Raw genomic sequence first — 25,830 nt, 5'->3', positions numbered from 1 at the left:
ATAATCTTACATATTATCTCAAAATTATTATTCATTATTCGTAGTACCAAAATGTTCCTTTACTGTTTCTAAACTATGGATCAAGTTTGTTAGGAATCGCAAGGAGAAAGAACAAACAAAAACGAGACAAATGACTCCAAGTGTTCGTTCGTAACCAAAAAAGAAGAAGAGAATAACAAAATTGTCACAAACACCTAAAAGTTTTTTTAAAAAAAAGTGCCAAGTGTCAAAGATTTAGACACTTCATCAAGACCAATCAACATCCATATTATTGCCACGTCAGATATCTTCCTGAATAAGCAAAGTCCCCCCAGATATAACGTGCACATCCCCACACTTCATTCCTCCCTTTCTTCCTTTATCTCTCACAGATCCCAAAAAGACCAGATCGTAAAAACCATTTCTTCTCTTTTTCCGATCACCGGAAGTTACATATCTCTCCTTCTACGGCGGAACGCGGCGGCGGTCGTGGTGGATGGCAAGAACCAATAAATATACCTCCCTTAACTTCAACGACATCTACGAGAAGAAAACTACTAACAATAACTCTGGTAAACCAAACTCTTCTTCATCGTCGTCGTTAGATAGTCGTAACAAGACTATTATCTCCAACTCTCGTATCCATGGACATATGCTTGTCCTGAGCCGGCCTACTCCCAAGCCAATCTCCATTCCTCAAACCCAGCCTATTCCGATCCAGCAACAAACTAAGTTACAGAGCCCACCGGATCAAATCCATGCTGAATCGGACTCTATTTCACTTCGTCCTCAAGGCCGTACTGGATCCGGCACAACCTCACTGTCTTCCTCTCCTGTGAACCCGCCTTCACCTTTGCAATCGCCTTTGCCAAAGTCGAACCGGTTCGTACCGCCACATCTTAGACCGGGTTTTGTAGGACGGGAGGAGAAACCGGTGCCGGATGTTGCGAAGGGTGGTCAGGGAGTGAGAGCTAGACCGGAGGTTGGGGCTGGTCAGCATCATCATCATCATCAGGGATATCTTGGGTCGTCACCTAATCGATATGGAGAGAACGGTAGGCCGAAATCGGGAGGTGGGTATGAACGAATGAGGGGATTTAGTGAGGCTGATTCTGTGAACTTCGTGAACCGGCCTAGATCTAGCGGGGCTCGGCCCAACTCTAGTGGATGATGGCATAATGGTATGATTCCTCATCTTTTGATATCTTTCATACTCGTATTTATTGCTGTTAGGAATTTTTTCTAGAAATGTGGAGCAAATGATCTAACATTTTATTTCCTTTGTGTTTATGTCGTTTCAATTTACCCAATTTTTTGTAAAGTAGTCCCTTTTGGTGTTCATTTGGATTTGTGAATTTCGTTTGAACTTGTTTCATGAGTGTGATTTTGTTTATTATGAGCTTGTTTGGTTGAGTGTGTATGTACCTTACCCCTACCTCCACCCCTACCTCACGAAGGTAGAGAGGAGTAATCACTAAGGTTGTTTTCCTTACCAAACATAAGAAAAAAGTTTTCATTTGATACTATTTGGAGGAAAGAGTATATATATATATATATATTTTTTTTTTTTTACGGTTGATACTATAATATAGATTTGGATTGTCATCCGTTACTCATCTTTGGATTTATCTTTGTTATTGCCTTTGGTTGGCAAGTAACAGTTGAATGCTTGTAAGTGCCACACATCTTATAGTATGCAAATTCAGGCTTTTGTCCTGATCTTAGATGCTTGTTATAAGATTTTGTCAGTCTCACTAATAATCAAATTAGTGCAACTTTTACTTTCATATAATTGGTTACCACACACACAAATATGATCAAAGACGGTCGCCATGTTTCAGAGATTAACAAAATTCTGTCTCAATGCTCATAAGGACACATTTACAATCCTCTTTCTACTTCAGGTTTTGTATAGGTCCTATGCTTGCAATGTTGACTATCAGCGCACTTTTTATCTTATTGAGTAAATAACAAAACAGGATACTGAAATGCTGTTGTGTTATAGGCACTAAGTAGAAACAAAACTTGAAAATGGAACTGAAAATACCTTGGCATATTTATGATGAAAAATAAGAGAAGGTTTTAGCATTTTCTTTCCTTTACTTTGAATATCTCTTGAGAATATATGTCCGTGTGATTTGGTGATTTCCCCCCACCTTTTCTGTGCCATTGGCATTCGACCGTCTATCATGAATATTCTGTAGATGTTTCCTTGTGTTCCCTAAAAGTATAAGTAGTTAGCATAAAATCATGTTTCCTTAACTCAAACATGCTTTGTCAAGTGCCTAGCTGTAGCTTTGAAGTTCTGTTTTTGTTAATTGGAGGCGGCTTTTTGGTTGAACAAGTTTGACAAAGAACTTCACGGAGTTTCTTGAGAAAACTTTTAGGGCTTTTGTTTGTCAAATCTTTTGCAAAAAGTGGAGGTGTTATGATTATTATTTTGAAATAAGGTGTTCCGTTCAAAATTAATAAAGAAATCACAAAAGTTGGAAGAACTTCTTGAAGTTGAAGAGATATTTAAGAATTATTGTTCACCAAAAAACACTTCTTCCAATTATGAAACACTCACAAATCTTAAAAACTGCAACAAGTTAGTACTCAGATATTTAGTTTAGAAGCTTCATAGATAGATAGTAGTCTATCATATCAAGGCATGTATTTTTCAGTTTATGTTTTGACTTATATGCCTCGTCTTTACTAATATTGTGTTGCTAATTATATTTCCTTATCTTTAGATTTCTCTTTTCAAGGTTGAGACCATAACTCTACTTTTATTTTATATGATCTCATAAAAATGTATCTGTCGAAACAATATACTATCCATCCGTTAGAGTTGGACTAAATAGATATAATTAATACAAATACCAAAAGGTTTTTAAAATTAACTTAAGAATGCAATTGCCAATCTCATTTTACCTATTTTAACCCTAGCATAGAATGTCTGTATAAGATCAACTTATTTACATAGTTAGACCCTAAGAATGCAATTGGCAATCTCGTCTTTACTATTATTTTGTTGGGAGTATAGAGTGTACGCAAACCTTACCCCATATCTTGTGAAGGTAAAAAGACTGTGTTCATAAGAAGTTCAACTTGAGTAAGTAATAAAAAGGAAAATGAAGACCTTAAACACGAGACATAAAAAAGATAAGTTATAGAACTAACAAATATATGAATTACATAATACAACAAAATAATGACGAATGTCATTCATCATTATTGCTAGTCTAACAATAGGGAATTAGCAAATATATTAATTACAAAATACGACAATATAGACCCTTCGGGGTGGCTCAGTGGTTTGGGCTTGGATTTCCTTGTTGGAGGTCTCAAGTTCGAAACCCCTTGTTTTCCTTGCTAGCGAAAGCAAGGGGTTTACCTTTTGGGTCGAGCTCGTCGCATCGGGCTTGCCTAGTGCGGGGTACCTCTCTTGTGTGGTTTGCGAGTTATTGTATAGGAGCGATATTTTCACCTTGTGTGCACCCAAAGGATAGCGGTTGCAGGTTTTTCTTGTCATAAAAAAAATACGACAATATATGACCTTTACAACAAAATATTACCAAGGGTAATCATGGCTACTCTAAATCTAAAGCTAGGAAATTAGCAACCCTATAAATTACAAAAGATGACCTTTACAATAAAATCGGAAACAACATTCATAACTATTCATGAGTAGTTAGGATTTAGCAACCCTATTAATTAGGATTACCCTATTAGTTAGGATAGCGGTTGCAGGTTTTTCTTGTCATAAAAAAAAATACGACAATATATGACCTTTACAACAAAATATTACCAAGGGTAATCATGACTACTCTAAATCTAAAGCTAGGAAATTAGCAACCCTATAAATTACAAAAGATGACCTTTACAATAAAATCGGAAACAACATTCATAACTATTCATGAGTAGTTAGGATTTAGCAACCCTATTAATTACAAAATACATACTTCCCTTATTCTGTCGAGACCATCGGCGCTCCAGATAGCGGTATGGGGTTCCATGGAATATGGAGGTTATGTGGATAAATGCTATTATACCGCTGTAAATGCAAAAAGTAAAATGACAGAAGTATCCATAACAACACTAATGAAAAATGAAAAGAAAAGAAATATTATTTATTAGATGCCATCTTTGTATGGGGGCATTCAATTATATGCATAATTTGATCCTAGTGTCTAACTTTGTATAAGTTGATTCTTTATAGACGTTCTATGGGTCCTGAGCCAAAAGGGTAAAAAGTTGTTTTTCCAAAATGGCAAATAAATTTAGGATGAAACCAAGGGGGCATAGGCGTATGGGCCCTTGCGCCTTGCCTTTTGCCCCTTAACGAATGTAAAAAAAATAATTAAAAACAAGGCACAGGGCCCCACGCGCCTTACTCCATTTGTGGGACCCTCCTCTTTTCTCCATTCTCCCACCCCATCCAACCCCAACCCCATTCCCCTTTTATTGTTCTCCCACCCCCTTACTCCTCTCTCTATATTTACTAATCCAATTTGGAATTTATATACCTATTAAATGAAAACATAAATTCCAAATTGGATTAACTAATATAGAGAGAGGAGTAGGGGGTGGGAGAACAGTTAAGGGGTTGGGGGGAGAATGTCGAAAAGGGGAGGGCCATGCACCTTTGGTTTCATCCCAAATTTGTTTACCGTTTTGGAATTTTGGCAACAATGTTTAACCCTTTTGGCTCTGGACTCGCTAGGGTTGAAATTGATAAAGTGAGTTTGATGATTGCATTTTTAAGTAAGTTTTATTATAAAACCTCTTAGTGTTTGTGTTACATATATCTATATAATCTGACCCGAACATACGGGTAGTATTTTGATTCGACAAATACTTTTAGGTGATTCTATGAAATAAAAATTGAGTTATAGTCTCGTTTTTGAAAAGAGAAATCTAAAGATAAGGAAATGTAATTTGTAACACAATAATAGTATAGTTGAGACACAAAGTTTCAACAAGGAGGCATCCAACTCTTTGCATTGTTTGATCCTAGGGTCTTACTATGTAAATAAGTTGATCCTATATATAGACGTTCTATGCTAGCGTTGAAATAGGTAAAAATGAGGAAATAAAGGAGAATTCTCAAGGCTAGTAATGGTAAAGCATACAATGTACTTGGTGAGCCTAGATCTGATTGTAATGCTGCTGAAGGTAACATGAATGAAACTATGTTCAGATCCTAATGTCAGATATCTGTAGATGCTTCTTTGTGTTCCCTAAAAGTATAAGTAGTTAGCAAACAGATCATGTTTCCTTAACTCAAACATGCTTTGTCAATTTTTTTATCTCAAAATGTTTTTTTGGTGTTTCATTCCCTCTTTCTGCTTTTAAGAAACTGTTCTAAAAAATTTGTGACTCAATTTAAATTTAGCATACTGGTTTTACCTTGTTCAGATTATATTAAACTTTGAAGATCTGAGTTATTTGTTTTTCATTTGGATAATTCTGAAAAACCTTTGAAATATTTTTTTTATACAAAAGAACTTGCATAGCTGTAGCTTTGAAGTTCTGTTTTTGTTAGTTGGAGGAGGCTTTTTGGTTGAAGAAGTACGACAAAGAACTTCACTCAGTTTCGTGATAAAACTTTTAGGGCTCTTGTTTGTGCAAATCTTTTGCCAAAAGTGAAGGTATTATTATTATTATTTTGAAATAAGGTGTTCCGTTCAAAATTGATAAAGAATATCACAAAAGTTGGAAGGAACTTTTTGAAGTTGAAGAAATATTTAAAAACTATTGTTCACCAAAAAATTCTTCTTCCAATCATGAAACACTCACAAATCTTAAAAACTGCGACAATTCCAAATGCATCTTCAACTTCTACAAGTTTTTTCTACAAATATCCAACTGAAATTGCCAGAGATCGATCAAAATAATGCTTGCTTAATTTCGGCTTTTAGGAAGGCAAGAAAATATAGATGATCTATCATGTTCCATCAATGGATTGTGGGACGCATCCGTTGTAAGATGGACCACATTTCTATTGGCAACAAAATTTCTGAGTGTGTGAGGTAGGCTGATATTTCTGTTGGCAACTTGTGTATCCAAGTCTATGATGAGTACCTCTCTACTGAGTTAAATTACTATAGCTTTTCTGAACTCTTGACTCTGTCATGGGTAGGGGCGCCAGAATTTTCCTCAGATATGTTCTGAATTCATTCAAGATATACACTTGAAGTGAAGAAGAGGGATATAAGCTTTTAGAGAGTTTGTTAAGTCTTTCCTAGGCCTTGAAGAATTCTATCACAGACCTCTTTGCCATCCAGCACACAGGAAAGAGGTTTGTACTGCAGTCAACATAGAATTTACTTTGATTGTGCATTGGGTCAGTCAACCCCGTGATGGAGATCATATCTTCTTAATTTCCAACCTTCCTTCCAGCCATACCTATACGGAGCATGACTTCATGTGAAGTACAGTTATTACTCATGTATGTTGCATGCAGGTCCAATTATAGAATCTGTTTGTTTATCCACAAAACACTGGTCTATAAATGTAGAAAATAAGATTTTTTTCATAATTAAAAAGCTAAGATTTTCTTTTTCTTTTGAACTTCTTGAAAGTTTTCTGAATGATGTTTGTATTGATGGTGCCAACCATTGGGTTTGTGCTTCTTCCTGCTATCTTTCACGTTCTTTTTTTTGGGTGGGTGGGTAGCTGTGTTGCAGTTGGTTCAATTTCTTTTTTTTTATAATAGTGGTGTTCGTGTCAGCTTGCGCACACCTTGACTGTTCTTCCGGGTGTGTTGCAGTCAGTTCATGTGAGTCATCACTAAAGAGTATAGTGTTCTATTTTTCTGTTTGCATTCTGCAATTTCTAGAAGTGCCGATCTGAAGGAACTGCAATTTGATGCTGCTCCTTCATGGGCATCAGTACTAGGAAAGCAGAGTGGTTTGTTCTGCAATTGCTACGACTGTCAAGTTTAATTTCTTTCAGCATGTTGTAATGTGATATATGTCATATGACATGCTTTATCATTCTGTTTATTAGGAGTGCAAATTTAATAGGAATTACGCATTAAACCATAAAGCTACTGACATTCAGGAAGGAACAAATACATGGTATTGGTCCCCTCATAGGGAGCCCAAATCCTTGAGGTTTAGGGACACCACAATTGCAACTCAAGTTGTCATCCATAGTTGATTTTGCATGTTATAAGTTAGACATTGTTAAACATAGTGTGTCGGATTGTCAAACATAAAGTATAATGATGGGAGTCCGAATATATCAGGGTTAGTTTCACCATCTTCCCTGGCACTGTTAAGGAAAAAGACTTAGAGGTAACATAATAGTGCGAGGGCTGTGTTTCTGATCCACATTTTAATTTTGGTTGACAGATCCTGATGGAGCTTAGCTCCCCTTTGCCGATGAGGATGGATAGGTCTTTTCTGAGGCAAATAGGCTCGGAAGATCAGATGTGGATGGCTGTTAATGGTTATTGAAGTCATGGAAGATGGATTAGGACCAGGTTGCTCCTTTTGTCTGCAGTAATCCCAGTAACCAAATAATGAGTTGCTGGTGTTAAAGGAAGACGTTCAAGGATCAAAGCTCGATCAAATTGTTTTTTTCATTTCTCGCCTTCTAGTTTTATTTGCTTTCGCGTCTACCTTCTACTCTCTTGCGAAGTGAGAAGGTTTAGATGAAATTTAGTGTATTGTTGTATGTTTTACTCTAGGTGATATATTGTGCAACTAAAATAAAGTGGTGTATTCTGATGGTTTGCTACCACCATCACCATATTGTACTTTCAGACTATCTCTATCACAGTGCATATGAATTTGTTTCTGTTTTCAGGGTTTCTTTCTCTTTCCCCACTTAATTTTCTTAAACGATTTAAACTTATTTCTGCTCCTTTGAAATGAATCCTTTTTCCCCCTATATACTGAAAGGTAAATCGTTTTCACAGAATTTTGAGACGCTCTTCTACATCTATATATAATATAAAGCTAGACAAAAGAAAAGTGAAAGTGAAACCTCTTTTTAATCAAGGATTCTATTTATCTTTTTTCTCATTTTTTTGACAATTTTTTCTATTTATTTATTTTTTAGTATATATAAAAATGAATGTGTCAATTACTACTCCATTTATTCATATTTTTTAATATAAAAATTTACTTGTCTTTAATTCCATTACTCCCATGACTATTGACAATCATAACTCCTAAATCATATTAATAGTCATATTCATGATGTCACTTGGTATTCCATATTATGTCCTATAAATAAGAGGCATAAGAAAATTTTGTTACAAAAGAAATGATCAAATTTATATGTATGGTAAAGTTATGGATTACTTTTTGGCCAAGAATCGTAGTTTTTTTTTATAACTTTATAAAATAGTATTTTATAGCTTATATATTGCTTTCAGATTTTTTTACTTATATGAGATTTATTTATTTTATTACAGATGTTTTTTTGTTGAATGAAAATTTTTCACATTCTTCATGATATTCTTTTAATAAATAGATTGAACTTCAATCTAGCAATTTAGTGAGAAAATTTTAAACAGACTCCCGCAAGATTATTGGCGAAAAGGTATAATTCATTTTTTATTTATATATAAGTTGTATTTTTTTATTACATGAATTTTATTGTAAGAACTTGACAAGAGTTGTAAGTGATGTAAATTTTAGTATATTATGTCAATAAAAGTGTTGAATAAATTTTGTTGAATGGAAAATTTTCACCTTTTTCGTGATATTCTTTTGATAAATAGATCGAACTTCAATCTAGCAATTTAATGAGAAAAATCTAAACAGACTCCCGCAAAATTATTGGCGAAAAGGTATAATCCCTTTTTTATTTACATGTAAGTCGTATTTTTTTATTACATGAATTTTATTGTAAGAACTTGACAAGAGTTTTAAGTGATGTAAATTTTAGTATATTATGTCAATAAGAGTGTTGAATAAAATGTTATAAAGCAAACACAAAGATAGATCGTACAAAATCAAAAAGCTTAATTAAGAAAGTAAAAAAAAATACAAAAGGGGAAAGCTAGCTATTGAAAAAAAAATTACATAACCATGTAGGAAAAAAAGAAGCCAAATCGTTGTGCAAATAAATTTTTCCATCAAACTTTCCTAATGGCTATATTTTGATCTTTCTATAAGTTTTGGTGATTGCTTTGTAGGATAGAACGCTTATCCTATAAATTTTTATTGCTTTGGAGGATAGAAGAGACTCTTTAAATGACCGTTATAATAAATTCATTACAAAAGAATAATAATAATTTATATTTATATATAATAACAAAACTAGAAATATAAATTTTTCCATCAAATTTTCCTAGTATTTGTACTTTCACCTTTATATAAGAAGATTGTGCGTTAATTTTATGTATTTTTTTTTTAATATTTAACGATTAAGATCATAATAATGATGTATTATTTATTTATTTATTTCATTTCTTAAGATTTCTCTTTCTTTTTGTATTTTATATAAAGTTTTAATTGTCATAAATTTATAATTTTTTTTAGTTCAAAATAGTAACTTATAAGTTATAACTTTGTTGCACATAGTTATCCATATTTTTTTTTGGCCTTTTACTTCCTTGAAAATGTCTGATTATAATTCTTTTCCATGAATTTTCAATTAGAAATCTTTCATTGTAAGCTTTAAATAACACTAAAATCAACACAATAATGTTTTGAGTCTCTTGAGTTTATTATATTTATTATAACTCTATATTAAATATGTCAATTAACTGTTCATTCATCTTCTTTAATGCAAAACATAATGGTTTTTATTTTCATATAGTAACTGGTAAAGTTGCTGTTATGTGACCAGGAGGTCACGGGTTCAAGCCTTGGAAACAGCATTTGGCAGAAATGCAAGGCAAGGCTGCGTACAATAGACCCTTGTGGTCAGGCCCTTCCCCGGACCCCGCGCATAGTGAAAGCTTTAGTGCACCGGGCTGCCCTTTTTTTTATAATTTTTATTATCATAACCCCTAAAATAATTAATAGTCATATTTATGACATTATATACTCCTATAAATAGAAGCATTGTAAGACATTGTATAAATAATTATATTAGCCTATTAATTTTGTATTTTTTAATGATTAAGTTTGTAAGAATAATGTTTCATTATTTATTTACTTTTTGTAGTTCTCTTTATAATTTCTCTTTATTTTGTATTTTATATAAATTATTTCCATTAAATAAAAGCAGTGTAAAACTTTGTAGAAATGAGCACATTAGCCTATTAATTTTGTAATTTTTTCCTTTTTTAGTTTTTAATGATTAAGATTATAAGAATAATATTGCATTAATTGTTATTTTTTAGTTCTCTTTATAATTTCTCTTTATTTTGTCTTTTACATAAAAAATTTATTATTGTAAGTTTTATTTTCTTTTGGTCCGTAATAATATTTTGATCCGTAATAGTAACTTATGACTCTGTTGGAAGTAATCTAATTACTAACCAAACGTTTTTCTCTATGAAAACAATTATATATCTGGATAAGTATATATTGACATCTTATCATCTTTCATAACCGCGGAAAGCGCGGAGAAATTCACTAGTTATAAATATATATATGCATATTATAGAGCAATTTCCATATACATGTTCTTATCACAAGATTAAATATTACTCCCTCCGTTTCAAAAAAAATATCTTTATTTTTGGTCTGTTTAAAAAAGAATAATTTCTTTCTTTTTTGGGTAAGATCTTTCCACATGTCATGTTTCAGGTTACAAGATTAAAAGGCATTTTTGTACATTTGACATAACTTTAATTTAGTACCACAAAATTGAAAAATCTTTTTTATTTTCTTAAATTTCGTACCAAATCAAATCAGATTATTCTTTTTGAAATGGAGTGAATAGTAATATTTTCATACAATCTGCCTACCTTTAGATTAAGAAACAAGATTTAAAAGTTTTTTTAAAAATTTTCTTAAATTCCGTGTCAAATTAAAATTATACAACCAAATTGAAGGGGGAGGGAAAGTAATTTTTTAAAAATGGCCAAGTATATATATTTGATATTTTGAATGAATAACTAAACACGAACCAATCTGTTGTGCGATTGCAATCGCCTTTGCTAATCGTACTAAATCCACTGATTCCATCGCCTTCACCGGAATTTGTTCGCCGGAGGAGAAACTGGTGTCGGATTCCGCGAAAAGGGTGTTCAGTGAGCGAGAGGTAGACCGGAAATAACATGCAGAGTCTTCGCTATCGTACTGAATCCATCAAATCCAAGTCCATAGCTCATTATTGCTGCAGCTTCACCCGCTCATTCTCCTCAACTTCTGCTCTCCATTCCTCATCTCTCTCCAACCTCTTAAAAGGCCGCATTTCACATAATCATCTTCAACAAATTCATGCTCGAGTTTTCCGTATTGGTGTTCACCAAGACAATCTCATTGCTACTCGCCTTATTGGTCAATACCCATCAAAAATTTCCCTTCGTATACTTCATCAGTTAAAAATACCCAACATTTTCCCTTTTAACGCTATTATTAGAGTACTAAGCGAAGAGGGAAGTTTCATTGGTGCATTCTTGGTATTTAACAAGTTGAGATATCGGTCCCTTTTGCCTAATGAATTGACCTTTTCTTTTCTTTTTAAAGCTTGTTCTCGTTCTGGGTGTTCATTTTATGTAAAACAGGTTCATACCCTTGTTGTGAAATTGGGATTTGGTGAGGACCCATCTCTCTGTAATGGGTTGTTAAGTGCTTATGCTAGGAGTTTGAAAGAATTACATTTTGCGCGTAAGGTGTTTGATGAAATGCCTGACAATGGTGTTGTTTGTTGGACTTGTTTGATTTCTGGGTATGCTAAGTTTGGTTTGTCTGAAGAAGCTTTGGGTTTGTTTTTATGTATGGTGAAGAAGAGTTTGATCCCTGAAAATGATACTATGATTAATGTTTTATCTGCATGTTCAAAACTTGATATGTTAAATATTGAGAAGTGGATTGGGATTTTTTGGTATTCAATGCAGCAGTATGATTTGGGATGTTCTGGATGTGACTCAGTTAATACTGTTCTTGTTTACTTATATGGAAAGTGGGGAAAGGTTGATAAGAGTAGGGAAATATTTGAACAGATTTCTGGTGATGGGAAGAGAAGTGTGCTTCCTTGGAATGCTATGATAGGTGCATACGTTCAGAACGGCTGTGCTCTGGATGGTTTATGTCTTTTCCGGTTAATGATGGAGCTTAATTGTTGTTGCCCCAATCATGTGACAATGGTTAGTGTGCTCTCAGCTTGTACTCAAGTTGGTGATTTGTACCTTGGTATGTGGGTTCATGAGTACATGAAAGGTAGTAGGCAAAAAAGTTTTTTACTTTCTAATGCAAATCTTGCAACTGCTTTGATAGATATGTACTCTAAATGTGGGAGTTTGGAGAGAGCAGGAGATGTTTTTGACCAATTGGTTGTAAAGGATGTTGTTTCATTTAATGCTATGATCATGGGTCTCGCAATAAATAGTAAAGGTAAGGAGGCGTTAAAACTTTTCTCACAAATGCTAGACCTCAATTTGCGTCCAAATGCTGGGACATTCCTTGGTTTGCTATGTGCCTGCAGTCATGCAGGGTTGGCAGCAGAAGGCCGTCAAATATTTAAGGAAATGAGCCAATGTTTTAGCATTGCTCCTAGATTGGAACATTATGCTAGCTATATTGATCTCCTTGCTCGAGTAGGTTATGTTGAGGAAGCACTTCAAGTTGCTACCTCAATGCCTTTTACACCAAATAATTTTGTATGGGGAGCTTTACTTGGTGGCTGCATGCTACATAACAGACTGGAATTGGCCCGAATTATTTTCTCCATTCTTGTTGAGGTGGACCCTAACAATTCTGCTGGCTATGTGATGTTGTCCAATACATATGCAATTGATCATCACTGGGGTGCTATTTCACGGCTGAGGTTGTCTATGAAGGAAAAAGGAGTAGTAAAGCAGCCAGGATGTAGCTGGATCAATGTTGACGGAGTAGTGCATGAATTTTTGGCTGGGTCCTCGTTGCATCCTCAGAATGAAAGCTTGTACAGTGAATTGCAGGTCTTACTGAAGGAGATGAAGCTAACAAGTATTTAGACAACTCATAAGCATATTCCGGTTAGGAGTTACTTTGAGTATCATCCGCTTTCTACCATAAGATTTTCCAGAATTAAAGAATGGTCTCGGTGGGATAGAGTTGCATTGAAGATCTCTGTTGTTTTGAAAGGTATGCAGACTTTCTGGAGAGCACTAGGCTAATTGATACTGTTTCTTGGTATTGCTTTAGAGCTATCTATTTGCAGCATTAACTGCTACTAGTACTTTCCTGGAAATAACTCTTCAATTACATCGTTGCATCTTTTTTTAGCAGCAGCTAGTCCCAAGAACTGTGTTAGAGCCTTTGTCTACAGCCGATGCATGAATCATGCTGCTGCTGTGATCCTTAGTTTTGTTGCCTTGATACAAAGATAGAGTTATTTCTGGACTTCCATTGGCCTTTATTCACTTGTTAGCCTACTAATATCAGGTATATGTTTCAGTTTAATTTCCAACTTTGTATTGTTATCAACTTCAAGTGAACCTTTATTCGTATGAGAAACAACTGTGCCTCTGTGGGTGAATTTCGTGAAGCATTTTTGTTGGACCTATCCTGATGTGAATAATGATATTTATCGGACTCATTCTATAATATATAAGTTCAAGTTTTGTCTGTAATCTCGGGAGGTCAGTATTTATCTCAGATTAATGGTGAAATTAGTCTTTTAACAGGTGAATAATTACTACTTCTGATATTTATATTCGGCATACTACTAAGGATTATGATGGTCGAGGTTCAAACTTCTGTCTTTTTCATCAATTAAATCCACCTAATGTGCAAACTCTTCTCTTTCTTTGTATCAAGTCGATTTGATCTCCTAGCTAATTTGTTTGGTTTCTAGTTTGGCAGTTTCAATAATTGGCAAGGTGGGACATTGACTTCTTTGTAGGATCGCCAAGACTATTTGATAAATGGCCTGAATAGGATTGTTAGTGCAGAAACTAGTTGCCTTTTGCTCACAGTCAAATCCTACTAGAAGACGTTCCTCTCTAGCCATGCAGATGTTTTGGATTCACTTGGCAGAGATACTTGGAAAAACTCTCTTCCTCTAATAATTTGTTTGTTTTTGCTGGTGAGGACAACTTCTCTGAAAGCTAGATTGACTTAAAACAACTTCTCTGAGTTGGTTCGATGTTTGTGGCACACGCCTTTTCATTATTCAAAATACCTAGTGCATGGAGCCTGATTCTGTTACAGGTCCGAGGGTCGTTTGTCTGACTGGCATGGAGTCAAGATTGGTAAATCCAAATGGATTATTTAAAATGTATTCTTCCGTTCTTTGAAGGGAAGAGGCGGAATCTGTGAGGATAGAGGTCCTTTCTTTTTCTTGAGAATGTAGACTTCAAAATTATTTTTGTTGGTAAAGAAGAGTGGTTTTGAAGGAATAGAAGATATGTTTCAATTATTAAATTCTCAGCATGGATAGATATCTTATAGATTTGGTGCTATAACGTTGTTTTTGGATACATAAAAGAAGGTGTTGATTTTAATATAGTCATTATTGTCTTTTAGTTCCTTTCCTGGTGTCTATCCTTTATTAGTTCCAAGTGATGTGTTTAGTGAGAAATCGATTAAGTGATGTTTATGAAGTATCTTATAAGGAAAAGTTGAAAAGACAAAAAGAACACATTATTTTAAAAAAGTAAATTGCATCGTAAGTAAGATTTCAAAACACAATAATCAAAGTAATCTCTACATTTCTTCATATTTGTCAATATGGTTTTATGCACTATATTTTTTAATATGTTATTGTGCATCATTTTATATTTATGTTGGTAGTATTACTAATTGGATTCAAAAGTTTGGTCGCATTTCTACCCAGCTACTTTTTAAAGCTTTAAGGCTAAGAGCATTCCCATATGAAAATTTCTCTATTTCAAGAATTTGTGATCGCTAATATGCAATGCACACCTATTAAGAAAAATACTTAAGGACATAATTTAAATTATATTTTTTACTATTGGTCTTTATTTTATTTCTAAATAATGTACTTTATATCCTAGAAAATGAATATGAAAAAAAAATCAAACATTTAATTTGAACTTTGAACAATTCAATTATTTTAAACAATATAAAAAGCTTTAAAAATTTACTTAATATGGAATATACGACAGAAAATTGTAACTATTCAGAATTTATTTTTTCTTTTCCTCAAGCAAGCACAAGTCATATCTTTAATATAATATTATTAGGTTATGTAAACATTTAATTTGAATTGAAAGCTAATTTCTTTTTAAAATTTTAAGTTGAAATGTAAAAGTTTTGAAAGATAGCAATGTTGGAAGTTGGGTTTGAAATATAAAATTTGTTTAAACATAAATTTCTCTCTCCAAAAATCTACTGCACCAATAAGGCAAACGTGACATGTGATAATCTCATTTGTTATACTTGTTTAAAAGCTAATCATCAAAAGAATATTTTTATTTATTTTATTACTATATTACTCCTCTTTTAACATATTTTTTTTTTAACTTAATTCTTTTCATAATTAAATTCCCCCCCCCCCCCCCCCCAACATTATTACGATATCTCAATCATTCACTTTATTCCTTCCAGGCGGTTCTCCATGATTGAGAGTTGTAGAGTAATCAAAACCCTTGTGTTTTTCTTCAATACTTTTTACAACACTCTAAAAATTTCTCTGTTTTGGGAAGTGAGATCTGATGATTCTACCCGTGTTTAAGCTAGGCACACTTGCCTTGAAATCTTTCTGCAAACCCATCGGCAATCGCATCAAAAAGGAGGCTGGATATCACCCAAGGTTCCGAAATTTCATCATCAACATTGCCCAGGTTCCATTTTGCCCTCAAAATCATTTTTTATCTTGTGGGTCATTGTTTGTATTGTACGATTTGTAGCTAGTGGTAATTTGTGATGATATGAAAGAAATATTGGTTTTTTTTTTGTGGTATATAAAGAGCTGGAATTGTCAAGAAGAAGAGGTTTTTTTTTATTGTATGAAATTAAAGGTGAAATGTTAAACAACCTTTAAAAATTAGTGAGGTCGCTCTGAGTTTTTAGTGGTTACTTAGGTGGTGCCGGAAGTTTCACTTGGCTGTGCTCAATACTTGAATTTGAAGATTTTTTTTTGGGTGGGGGAAGGGAAAATGGGGAGGGGAATCGAGCCCTCACCAATAAGGTCAGGTAGTTAACAAACTGAGCTGCTAACGTTGAATTTTAATATCAATCTCATAGGTAGATGAATACTACCATCCTTCCCATATTAGATGGGCACTTTCAACTTTACATAGTGATTAAGAAATCATTAATATATTGAAAAACTTTACCATTTTGCCCTTTGCTATATCAATGCAATATACATAGAGTATAGAAATAGCTAGTATTGAGAATTGCTTACATTCAAAAGGCCATATTAATTGTAGGGGTAAAATAGAAAAAATTTAATTAATTCTATCTTGATTTAGTAAGTGATCAAGTAATATGGGACAAACATTTTTAGTAAGATGCGCATATAATATGGGAAGAAGGTAGTAGTTGATTATCCTGATGGAATTACCTAATGGTGTGGACTTGGAATGATATTTTAAATAATACAGTTTGATGCTAAAAGGTAGCGAAGATCAAATGATTCTAAGCGTATTTAGTTAATTATACAAACTAAGACGCAAATAAATACATTTTTTAAATCATGTTTGACTATGGAAAACTATTGAAGTAGGGAGTAAGAATTTGTGATTCTATGGAAAATTGAACACGTTGAAGTAAGTTATGGCTTACAAATTGGAAGATGATGAGATAAGTGGCAAAGGCTAATCATTCTTGTAGGTTAAACTTATAGTTGCTCTGCTGCATAGCGGTTGCTGACAGGAAAGAAAGCAGTTGTGGTGACTACCTTACTTGAGTAACCCTTGTATGCAGTGTGCTTCAATGTACTCAGAATAACACAGCTTATTAGCATCTATATACTTGTTAAGACACTCTCAGAATTGGTCATGTCTATGGCACTTAAGTGTGTTTCAGTCTTGCATTATCCTTCTGAATGTGTGATCTCTGTTGATAATTCCTTCTCTTGGGCATGGGAACTGAGGATCATCAGAATTGGAAATTAATGGACAATACTCAATGCACATACTTGATTTCTTTCTTTTTTCTTCTCCGCAGGCAAATCATAGATTGTCAACTAAATTGCAAAGACGTATATATGGTCATGCAACTGATGTGGCAATTCGCCCATTAAATGAAGATAAGGCAGTTCAAGCTGCTGCTGATCTTCTAGGTGAACTCTTTGTGTTCTCGGTAATGTTGTCTCTAGGTCCTTAATTTGTTCTATTACACAAATATTTCATATCGAAATTTAGTCTCATTTGGGAGAATGATCATGTATCATCATGGTAATGTTTTTCAAAATGCTGATTTGTTTATTTATGAGAACACCCTTTTTACGTCCTATTTCACTTGTGATAGAGCTCACAATTCTATTTCATATGTTCATAGCAGACCATAGACAGAAGGTCATTAATCCCAAACTTAGTCTGATATTATAGATTCAATGAGAAGGCATGACATGTTATGCTTCAGAATAGGGGTTTGTTCTAGTTCAACCCACTAGTTTCTAGAAGTGCAATCTGAATACTGAAGGCTATCTGAAATTAGTTTTGCTCCAACAACCTACCCAATGTAATCCCAGAAGTAGGCTTCTGGTTCTGGGAAGGGTTGGATGTACGCAGACTTTACCTCTACCTTTTTCGGGTAGAGAGGTTGTTTCCAAGAGACCCTCGGGTCAAGTTTCGCTAAGTAATCTAAATCACTTAATTCATAAGTACTTCAAATAGTATTAATTTGTGGTACTACCTAATTGTCTTCTTTATGTATGTGCTCTAAAATGTAAAAGACATTTGCTTTATGTGTCTAATATGGTTATGTATTGGTAATGTATGTGTTTCAATTAGGTGGAATACATCGACGCCCCTCAAACTTACCCAACAAATTGATTTAGATACCTCTTGAAAGGGTTCAACCTATTGAGCACCTGTTCTCGGTTAAAAGTGTGCCCATCGTTAACCATTGGCCACTAAGGTTTATTCTCGAATCACTATATCTATAGTTGGGGCAACTGGGAATAGGGGCGTGATTTGGTAATATGCCAATTCGATCACTATTTGTAGATAAAACGGTTTTTCCACTTTTGAGTACCAAATAATTTGATTAGGGTTCAGTACACTAAACAAATATTGTTTACATGGCAGTGTATGTGAGAAACCAAAATTTTGAGCATGTTCAGGTTAGCTTGTAAGCACCTTGATTATTTTGCGAGGTACCAACATCTTTTTACCCGTACATGTAACGAGTAACTCTGATCACTGATGTCTTGGCTGATAGGAAGATATCACCTATATTTTTGCTTCTGCTGGGATTTAAACCCTGTTCTCTTAGGTCTTGATTCCAGCTTCATTATCCCCTAGGGCACACCAGGGGTACTCATCTAATCCACCATTTTGCTGCACAAAATAATAGGATGACTTCACTTGTTTCTTAAATGATATTAAGATGTTCATATTTTGACTTTTATCTTAACAGTTGTGCCAAATGAAAACTAAACAAACAAATTGGGATGAAGGAAGTGACGCTTAAATATATTAATATGCTGCCTTTTGAATATGAGTTTATAATTACTAATATCTAATATCTAAAGATGAGAAAATTTTATTTCCGGTGACAATGTTTAAGTTTGAAAGCATTTGACGTGGTATTAGATGATTTATGTTTCTGTTATCAAACTTGTCTAGTTGGGTTATCAAATGGCCCCAAGTACGAATACGAAAATTTATGCATTCTTTTTTTATCAGTAAAAGATAGTATTATAGATTGCCAGCATTAAGAAGATGCTGAGAAGTATGTACAACTACCAACAATTACATATTTTCTAATGTGCTTAAAAAATCAAGCATAGCTTCTACATCACTAATTGAAGCCATGTTGCACCAAAAAGTAGGGAGATACATCTGTATTTAATTACAAATACAAATTCACTATTTCTCTAAAATATCCTAGACGGCAATTGATGCATTCAATTCCAACTTCTCAGGATATCTTGTTGAGTTAAGCGAAGCTAACATCAAGAAGGGTTGTTGTGGTGTCATCTTTGTTATTCCTTCTCCTTTTGGAAGTGTTTGGCAAATTAAAAAGTGCTTAAGATAAGTTAAAATTTACAAAAAGAAGTCAAAAGTTAAAAGTTGCCCCCCCCCCCCCCACTTTTTTCTTTTGGACTTAAAAGTCATTTTTAGCTTAAAAGACACTTTATAAAGCCAATCCAAACGGGCTCTAATTCCCCTACCCTAACCGGATACAGGATTGATTAGTGCAATGCTGATTTAATTGATCTACAGCAGAATATCGTAGATGCTCCTGTTAACCTGATATATTCCCTTTTTCAGTGCATAGCACAGCAATTATCTAGTCATGTATAGTGTGGAGATGTCTATGAGTCACTTTGTTCAGTTTTCTCATTTTTTCCCACCAAGGCTGAACGCCGTCAATATGCTTTTGTTATCTGTTTATTCAGGTCGCTGGAGTGGCCGTTATCTTTGAGGTGCAAAGAAGTTCCAGATCTGAAGCTAGAAAGGAGGAAGTTCGGAGGCAGGAACTAGAGGTGCATATCGACATTCATAAAAAATGATTTGCTTGTGCTGAAATAGTCGCCCAGTCCCTCCTCCCAGCACTCATTTTCTTGGGAAATAAATCTAATCATCTCCGTAGAACACAGAAAAAAGATGCTAATCAAGAAAAAAAAGAACTCATGGAAAATGAAGCCAAAAGATTGAGGGGTAAAAATATATTTAATTTGTATTGCTCTCTGCATTAATAAGATCAGGTTTGGTTGAGATCGGTGTGATGATGCATTATTGATTTTTGAGTTATTAGTTTATTTTTCTGTTGTAAGTTGTGCATCATTGGTCTGCAGCTAGTCAGAAACTATAAGCATTGAAGTTACAGAATTTTAAACTGTATAAATATAAGTATCCTTGAAAGTGAATTTATTTTTGCACTTGTTGGTGTGCTATATTTGAAACTTCTTAGAGCTGTTTTTCTCTTTCTTCACCTCATTTACTGCTTCAACCTTCTTCCCTTGATACAGAAATAAGCTAAACTATTTTATGGTTGTCATTGTTCATAAGCACGAATACAATTTTGTGTCTTAGATTGAGGAGATCTATTACTTAAAGTTGTTATAAGGATTTGATATTACTGTTACTGCCAATGCCATGTTCTGTTTCCATGTAAAACTAAATCATAATCTGTTTTGCTTTCATAGGCATTGAAGCAGCGAGATGAAGAGCTGAGTAGAGAGATTGAGTTCCTCAAGAACAGAATTGATGAAGTGGAGCGACATGCCAAAACACGAGGATTAAGTAGTATTTTTAGCACCGGTCTTGCAGAAAGTACCAAGGATAAAGTAAAAGCTGGTTGATCTTCCGCTAGTGTTGTGCTAACATACACATTGTAAGACCCCCCTCTACAGTTGAGCAACTTAACGAGTTGATGTCTGTTTTTCGCAACTTCTCATTTGTACTATTTTAACTTCTAATTGTCTTTTTTTTTCCCATGGAATAAAATGCAGTAGTTTCTGGAAGTAAAGAAACATAAAGCAACTCTGACAAAAGGACGATGTTCGGGACATGTAAGTTCGACAGATCAAAGCCTAAGAATACTACTAACCAAAATGGGTATCCATGGTTTGCAGCCTTTGGCCTATGAATAAAAGGCAACATATCATCTTGTAACCGAATCGCATATTTTGGAGAAGTTTTGCACCTAGCCATTGAGGCAGTATTGATGACAATTTTACTTGTTTGGCTTTCAGTTATAAGAATTGTTATTAAAAGTTCAGGTGTCTCCAATTTGTTAATGTGCTTCATTGTGATTTCTCCTCGGGAATCTCCCGAGATGTTCATGGAGTTTTTACCTCTTAATATAAGAGGACTATGAATGCCTATGTTGCTCAGACCCTCCAAAATGTTCCTAAACCCACGCTAAATCCTAAAAAATGCATAGGTTCTGAAGGAGGCGGTATTTTTGAATAGTCCGAGCAACATAGATAATTTGATTTTCAAGTGTTCTCTGTTATGATTGCTTCCAAAGTCTATTCTCCAGTCTGATCTCTATCAAAGTACCTGTTGAATTTTGTTGGTTAACCCTGGAGGGTTGCCATAACAGCTTACTCTATTTATTTTGCCAGTGCTGCTCAGAGGACTCGACTTTACTTAGTCTATTGGGAGTATAACCAAAACAATAAAGAATTTGTATTTTCTGTTACTTGGTAATTCAAGTCCAACTTGTAGAAAGGGTGAAGGATACAAAGCAACATAACGTTAAATACTCAAATTCTACTATATTTTCCTTCACTAACTTTGCTTTTGTGCAGTTTTTGTATGTTATGTGAACTTGGCATTTAAGCTAGCTTCAAGCATTCCGTATTAGTAGGGTTCGGGGAAGGGCCACACCCATACTAGCCATGGGTGTATACACTGGATCTTATGCTAATGATAGATTGTCAGTATATTTGATGAAATCAATTGTGATATATACGTGAGAACTATGTAAGTTCTTGTGTTCATGCAGGCTTCTTGTGTCACGTTGGTGTTTCCTTCCCTCATAGACAAGTGTAGATTGATAGATGGAAAATAATATCAACTAAAACATGAATGATTTGATAAATTTAGTGGAACGCACGTAGTACCAACCGGAACAATATCTGTTCAAACATGTCTCGGTTCAATCTTTGCAATCAAAATACACCCCTATCCAAGAGAGCTATACTACAATCATACACTAAACTAAGATAAATATAGAAACAAGGATAAAGAATGCTGAGGAACTTAAGGGGGAGCTCAAACCCAAACTTGAGCACCAGTAAACTAGAGCACTCACGGCTAACGATTCATGTGGTAAATTCATTCATTGTACAGAATAGGAGAAGTACCACTGCCACATGAAAATTTGAACTCAAAAAGTTGGAATAGAACGTCTTCTTCCAACATCCAGATCATTCCGTGTTTTAAGAAGAACAGCATCCAACTTTCTTTACTGCTGAAACATCATCCTTGCTTCCAACATTAATGGTCTGACCCTTGGGCAATGCTGCCGGGTCATCTCCTGCTTCAAGAGCTTTCTTGCTCACGACACGGTATATTTGAGTGAGCACTTCTGTGAAGGCGTTTTCCACATTCATGGATTCCAGAGCAGATGTTTCCATGAAAAAAGTACTCTCCTTCTCAGCAAATGCCTTGGCATCCTCAGTGGAAACAGCCCGTAAGTGACGCAAATCTGCCTTATTTCCCACAAGCATTATGACAATGTTTGAGTCAGTATGATCTCTGAGCTCCTTCAACCATCTCTCCACATTCTCGAAAGTTACATGACGAGTGACATCATAAACCAGCAATGCACCAACAGCTCCTCGATAGTAAGCACTCGTGATTGCTCGATATCTTCAAGAAAGAACACATCAGGTAAGATTATGATACATGAACTCATAACATTTCCATACAGGAAACTAGAATATTAAAATTGTACCACGTAAAGAAGATTACTACACAATAGCCAATGTGTATTAGTTAGTCCCAAGAAGATTATTTTATCCCTTCATTTTCTGGGATAAGTTATGCCATATGAAAGGTGGGATAAAATAGTAAAAATATAGAATTCTATGGACATAGGAGAGTAGAAACAAACAAATGGCTCAGTATTACACCAGCATACGACATGTCAAATACAAATTATAGATACTGAAAATTAGAGCATCCCTAATATACTTTGGGTTACTCATAAATTAGCTACATAACTCATAAAGAGCACCTTTTTCTGCCCAAAAAATTTTGTAAGTTCACTTCACCGGCTTTAAAAAAAAATGCCTCAAGTTCGTCTGAAACTTTCTGTCTTAAGGCTTGCAATTCAGACAAATATGCCTCAAGTTCCCAGAATTTTAATTGTATTGATCATTATTATTAATGAAAAAAATAGAAACACCAACAAATATATAGAAAGACAATAACTTCATTAATAACTAAAATATAAATACGTACAAAATAATCCTTTACTTTGAGGATCATAGATAACAAACAAAAAGATCCTATACTATGAAGATCATTCATCTAATACATTAAAATAAAAATAAAAATTCTTAAATAAAACTCCAACTACTTGGTGTTGGAGGATTCTCCATTTACGTCCTTTTAAAGGTGGAGGGGAAGGTGAACAACAGAACGAGGAGAAGGTTGTTTATCCAGTGGCTCATTCCTACTCTGCTAGAGCCACCACGTGCTAGTGTCTAAGTAGGCTACGCCGCTACGCCCGGACATAGAAACACCTCCCCTAATATATTTAATTTGTGATAAGCTATATCAGGACTTTTTTTTTTTTACAATGGTGGAAATGAAAAGGGGATCATAGATCAGGTGAAAATGGGAAAGAAATGAAGTTTCTGATATTTATGAAAAGGCTACCTTCCCCAATTTCTCTGAAGTATGCTGACTATCTTGAAATCTAAAATATCATTGAAGGTGTGTTCTAACGGATGAGCCTTCTTCATATTTTGGAACATAAACTGAAGACTCATCGTTCGTATGAAACCTTCAGTGTAAGCACACTTCACGAATCATTTGTTTTTGGATGTCAAAGTTAAACACGAAAGGTGCTCTGCAGCGAATGCATTTTCACCATTTTGGTCTTGAAAATTCTGAGAGACCCATTTATGGATTAGTCACTCAACACACACCATTTCGATAAAAAAAAAATCCTATATCAACAATCTGATGATTCCTTACAAAAGTCAACACATTTTTTTATCCAGGCCCTGAGCAAGTCTCACTCATCAGACCATTCATTATCAGATTAACCCTCCACTAATAAAAATTCAGCTTACAAAAAGAAATTCGTCCTTAGTACTCAATGTAGTAACCAAAGGCTAAATCAACCACACTAATAACCATAGCAGCCACAAGTATCTAGCAGCCGGTATGCTCGCATCCATTTGTCTTTGACTCGACCTCTGTATATATGTTGTTAAAGTTTTTTTCAAAAAAAAAAAAACACGAATTATCACAGAGCAACTAACTAAACTACTGGATCTACCTCTACCAATACTTCAAATGAATTCCAATCTTTACTAAACTTACGATCTCACACTTAGCGCTCAAATCAAACTTTCGATCTAACTTAGCAGAAAATGATAATCATCAAGGTTAATAAGTAGAGAGAAGCACAGTACATCATCATTCCAGATCTCAACTTTCAATTTACCAAGTAATAACATAAATATCCACACAAAAATAATATTAATTGTAACTATCAAGTAGAAAGAGTCATATACCGTTCCTGACCGGCAGTATCCCAAATCTGAGCTTTAACAACCTTATCCTCGACGTGAATGCTTCGAGTGGCGAACTCAACTCCGATGGTGGACTTGGACTCAAGGCTGAACTCATTGCGACTGAATCTAGAAAGAAGGTTAGATTTTCCGACACCGGAATCACCAATCAACACAACCTTGAACAAGTAATCATAATCGTCGTCGGCTCTGTATGCTCCCATTTTTCAGAGAGAATTTGTTTTGGCACAGAGTACGATAAGACGAAAATACAGAGAGAAAGAGAGATCTGAAGAGCTTGCTTTTTAAAAAGAGAGAGGGAGATTTATTCAATTCAACTTTTAAACTTCTTTTCTTAAACCCTTCCTTAAGTCTCTCACTTTTATATATCTATTAAAATATTTGAAGATAAACACAATTATAATTATATGGTAATTTGAAATTATTACATAAACTTGTAAACTTCAAATTCGTCTTAAGATTTTAGTTAGATACAACTAAAAATAGGTTCACACTCTATTAATATTTATTTTGACACGGGGTATATTTTGATTGTCTGACATCGACCCTAACTGCCTAGTAATTTAAACTAATAAACTAAAAGGGGTTGGATAGCACAGGAAAAACTTAAGTTGGTTATTAATGTCAATAAGAATAGTACATTATTGCATTAAATACATAGAGGTGTGTAATGTGTTTGGTGCGGAGCAAAATGTTTTTCAATTTTATCAGGTTTGATTATTTAAAATTTGAAAAATGTCTTTTTTAGAAAATAAGTTATTTAAAAATGAGGAAAATGAATTCTTATTGAAAATAGGAAAAACAAATTTTACGAGTGACATTCAACAAAATTGTGTACTCCCACCCTGAACATACAACCCCACCACAACTCTACCCTCCACTCTCTAACTTCTATAGTATTTACTTAGATTGTATGTAAATACTTTTAGAATATTACCTTTTACTTATATACCAAACATACCAAAAAAAACAATTAATTTCTTGAAAAATATTTTCCTTAACACACCCATAATTTACTACTTTTTCTTGAATAATTTGTTTAATGAGGGTGGCTTTGAAAAAGGAGGGGAAAACAAAAAGAGTTTTCAACATGTGATGTGAAGTAGAGAAAGCAGCTCCGCTGTTAAAAGGGTGCCTATGGAAACCAAGTTATTTAACATTCAACTAGTAGTAGTACCACGGTAATTTCAACTTTTCTATTAGTGTGGAAACACAAATAGTAAAATGTGTGCTAGGAACAAAATAAGGACAAATAAAGAAAGCAACATAACTAGCCTACGATCAGGGTGTCAGCAATCAGTGTAATTCACAATTTCAAATGAATTTGTCTTTGGCAGCTTGCTATGAGTTGTAAAACATTGGTATTAGAAAGGGGACATGCACACAAGTAAGAATCTATAATAATATTTCAATAATTAACAATGACATACAGTGTAATTGGTTCAC

General features: G+C 34.3%; 4 protein-coding genes across 7 annotated transcripts; 3 read left to right on the top strand and 1 right to left on the bottom strand.

Moving 5' to 3' along the window:
- The first annotated feature begins 337 nt into the window (after window positions 1-337).
- On the top strand, window positions 338-7,778 carry LOC129891713 (uncharacterized). The gene is made up of 2 exons (XM_055967167.1): window positions 338-1,160; window positions 7,323-7,778. The coding sequence occupies exon 1, from the start codon at window positions 476-478 to the stop codon at window positions 1,148-1,150; it is 675 nt and encodes a 224-aa protein (XP_055823142.1). The 5' UTR covers window positions 338-475; the 3' UTR covers window positions 1,151-1,160; window positions 7,323-7,778.
- Window positions 7,779-11,010: 3,232 nt separating this feature from the next.
- On the top strand, window positions 11,011-14,505 carry LOC129893508 (putative pentatricopeptide repeat-containing protein At3g08820). 4 transcript variants are annotated; one of them, XM_055969050.1, is made up of 3 exons: window positions 11,011-13,166; window positions 13,314-13,466; window positions 13,879-14,505. In XM_055969050.1, exon 1 carries the CDS (start codon window positions 11,156-11,158, stop codon window positions 13,034-13,036), a length of 1,881 nt encoding a protein of 626 aa, XP_055825025.1. In that variant the 5' UTR covers window positions 11,011-11,155; the 3' UTR covers window positions 13,037-13,166; window positions 13,314-13,466; window positions 13,879-14,505. The 4 variants fall into 4 exon arrangements, with proteins under 4 accessions (XP_055825025.1, XP_055825023.1, XP_055825022.1 ...); XM_055969048.1 differs by having other exon boundaries at window positions 13,311-13,466; window positions 13,887-14,505; XM_055969047.1 differs by having other exon boundaries at window positions 13,311-13,466.
- Window positions 14,506-15,556: 1,051 nt separating this feature from the next.
- LOC129891303 (uncharacterized) lies at window positions 15,557-20,883 on the top strand. The gene is made up of 5 exons (XM_055966612.1): window positions 15,557-15,829; window positions 17,160-17,294; window positions 19,561-19,647; window positions 20,311-20,498; window positions 20,617-20,883. Exons 1-4 carry the CDS (start codon window positions 15,701-15,703, stop codon window positions 20,464-20,466), a joined length of 507 nt encoding a protein of 168 aa, XP_055822587.1. The 5' UTR covers window positions 15,557-15,700; the 3' UTR covers window positions 20,467-20,498; window positions 20,617-20,883.
- An 802-nt stretch (window positions 20,884-21,685) lies between these two features.
- On the bottom strand, window positions 21,686-24,691 carry LOC129891302 (ras-related protein RABA1f). The gene is made up of 2 exons (XM_055966611.1): window positions 24,367-24,691; window positions 21,686-22,486 (listed from the first exon to the last, which is right to left on the bottom strand). Exons 1-2 carry the CDS (start codon window positions 24,585-24,587, stop codon window positions 22,054-22,056), a joined length of 654 nt encoding a protein of 217 aa, XP_055822586.1. The 5' UTR covers window positions 24,588-24,691; the 3' UTR covers window positions 21,686-22,053.
- Between the last annotated feature and the right edge of the window lie 1,139 nt (window positions 24,692-25,830).

The sequence above is a fragment of the Solanum dulcamara genome, chromosome 6 (genome assembly GCF_947179165.1).
Source record: "Solanum dulcamara chromosome 6, daSolDulc1.2, whole genome shotgun sequence".
NCBI lineage: Eukaryota > Viridiplantae > Streptophyta > Magnoliopsida > Solanales > Solanaceae > Solanum > Solanum dulcamara.
This window is presented reverse-complemented; position numbering and strand designations above follow the sequence as displayed.

Bases quoted from the DNA above. Each gene is read 5' to 3' on its own strand.
- LOC129891713 (XM_055967167.1), top strand. From the start codon at position 476: ATGGCAAGAACCAATAAATATACCTCCCTTAACTTCAACGACATCTAC.
- LOC129893508 (XM_055969050.1), top strand. From the start codon at position 11,156: ATGCAGAGTCTTCGCTATCGTACTGAATCCATCAAATCCAAGTCCATA.
- LOC129891303 (XM_055966612.1), top strand. From the start codon at position 15,701: ATGATTCTACCCGTGTTTAAGCTAGGCACACTTGCCTTGAAATCTTTC. The intron at 15,830-17,159 runs GTTCCATTTTGC...TCTTCTCCGCAG, and splicing joins TCATCATCAACATTGCCCAG to GCAAATCATAGATTGTCAAC. The intron at 19,648-20,310 runs GTGCATATCGAC...TTGCTTTCATAG, and splicing joins TTCGGAGGCAGGAACTAGAG to GCATTGAAGCAGCGAGATGA.
- LOC129891302 (XM_055966611.1), bottom strand. From the start codon at position 24,587: ATGGGAGCATACAGAGCCGACGACGATTATGATTACTTGTTCAAGGTT. The intron at 22,487-24,366 runs GTATATGACTCT...TCTTTCTTGAAG, and splicing joins GATACTGCCGGTCAGGAACG to ATATCGAGCAATCACGAGTG.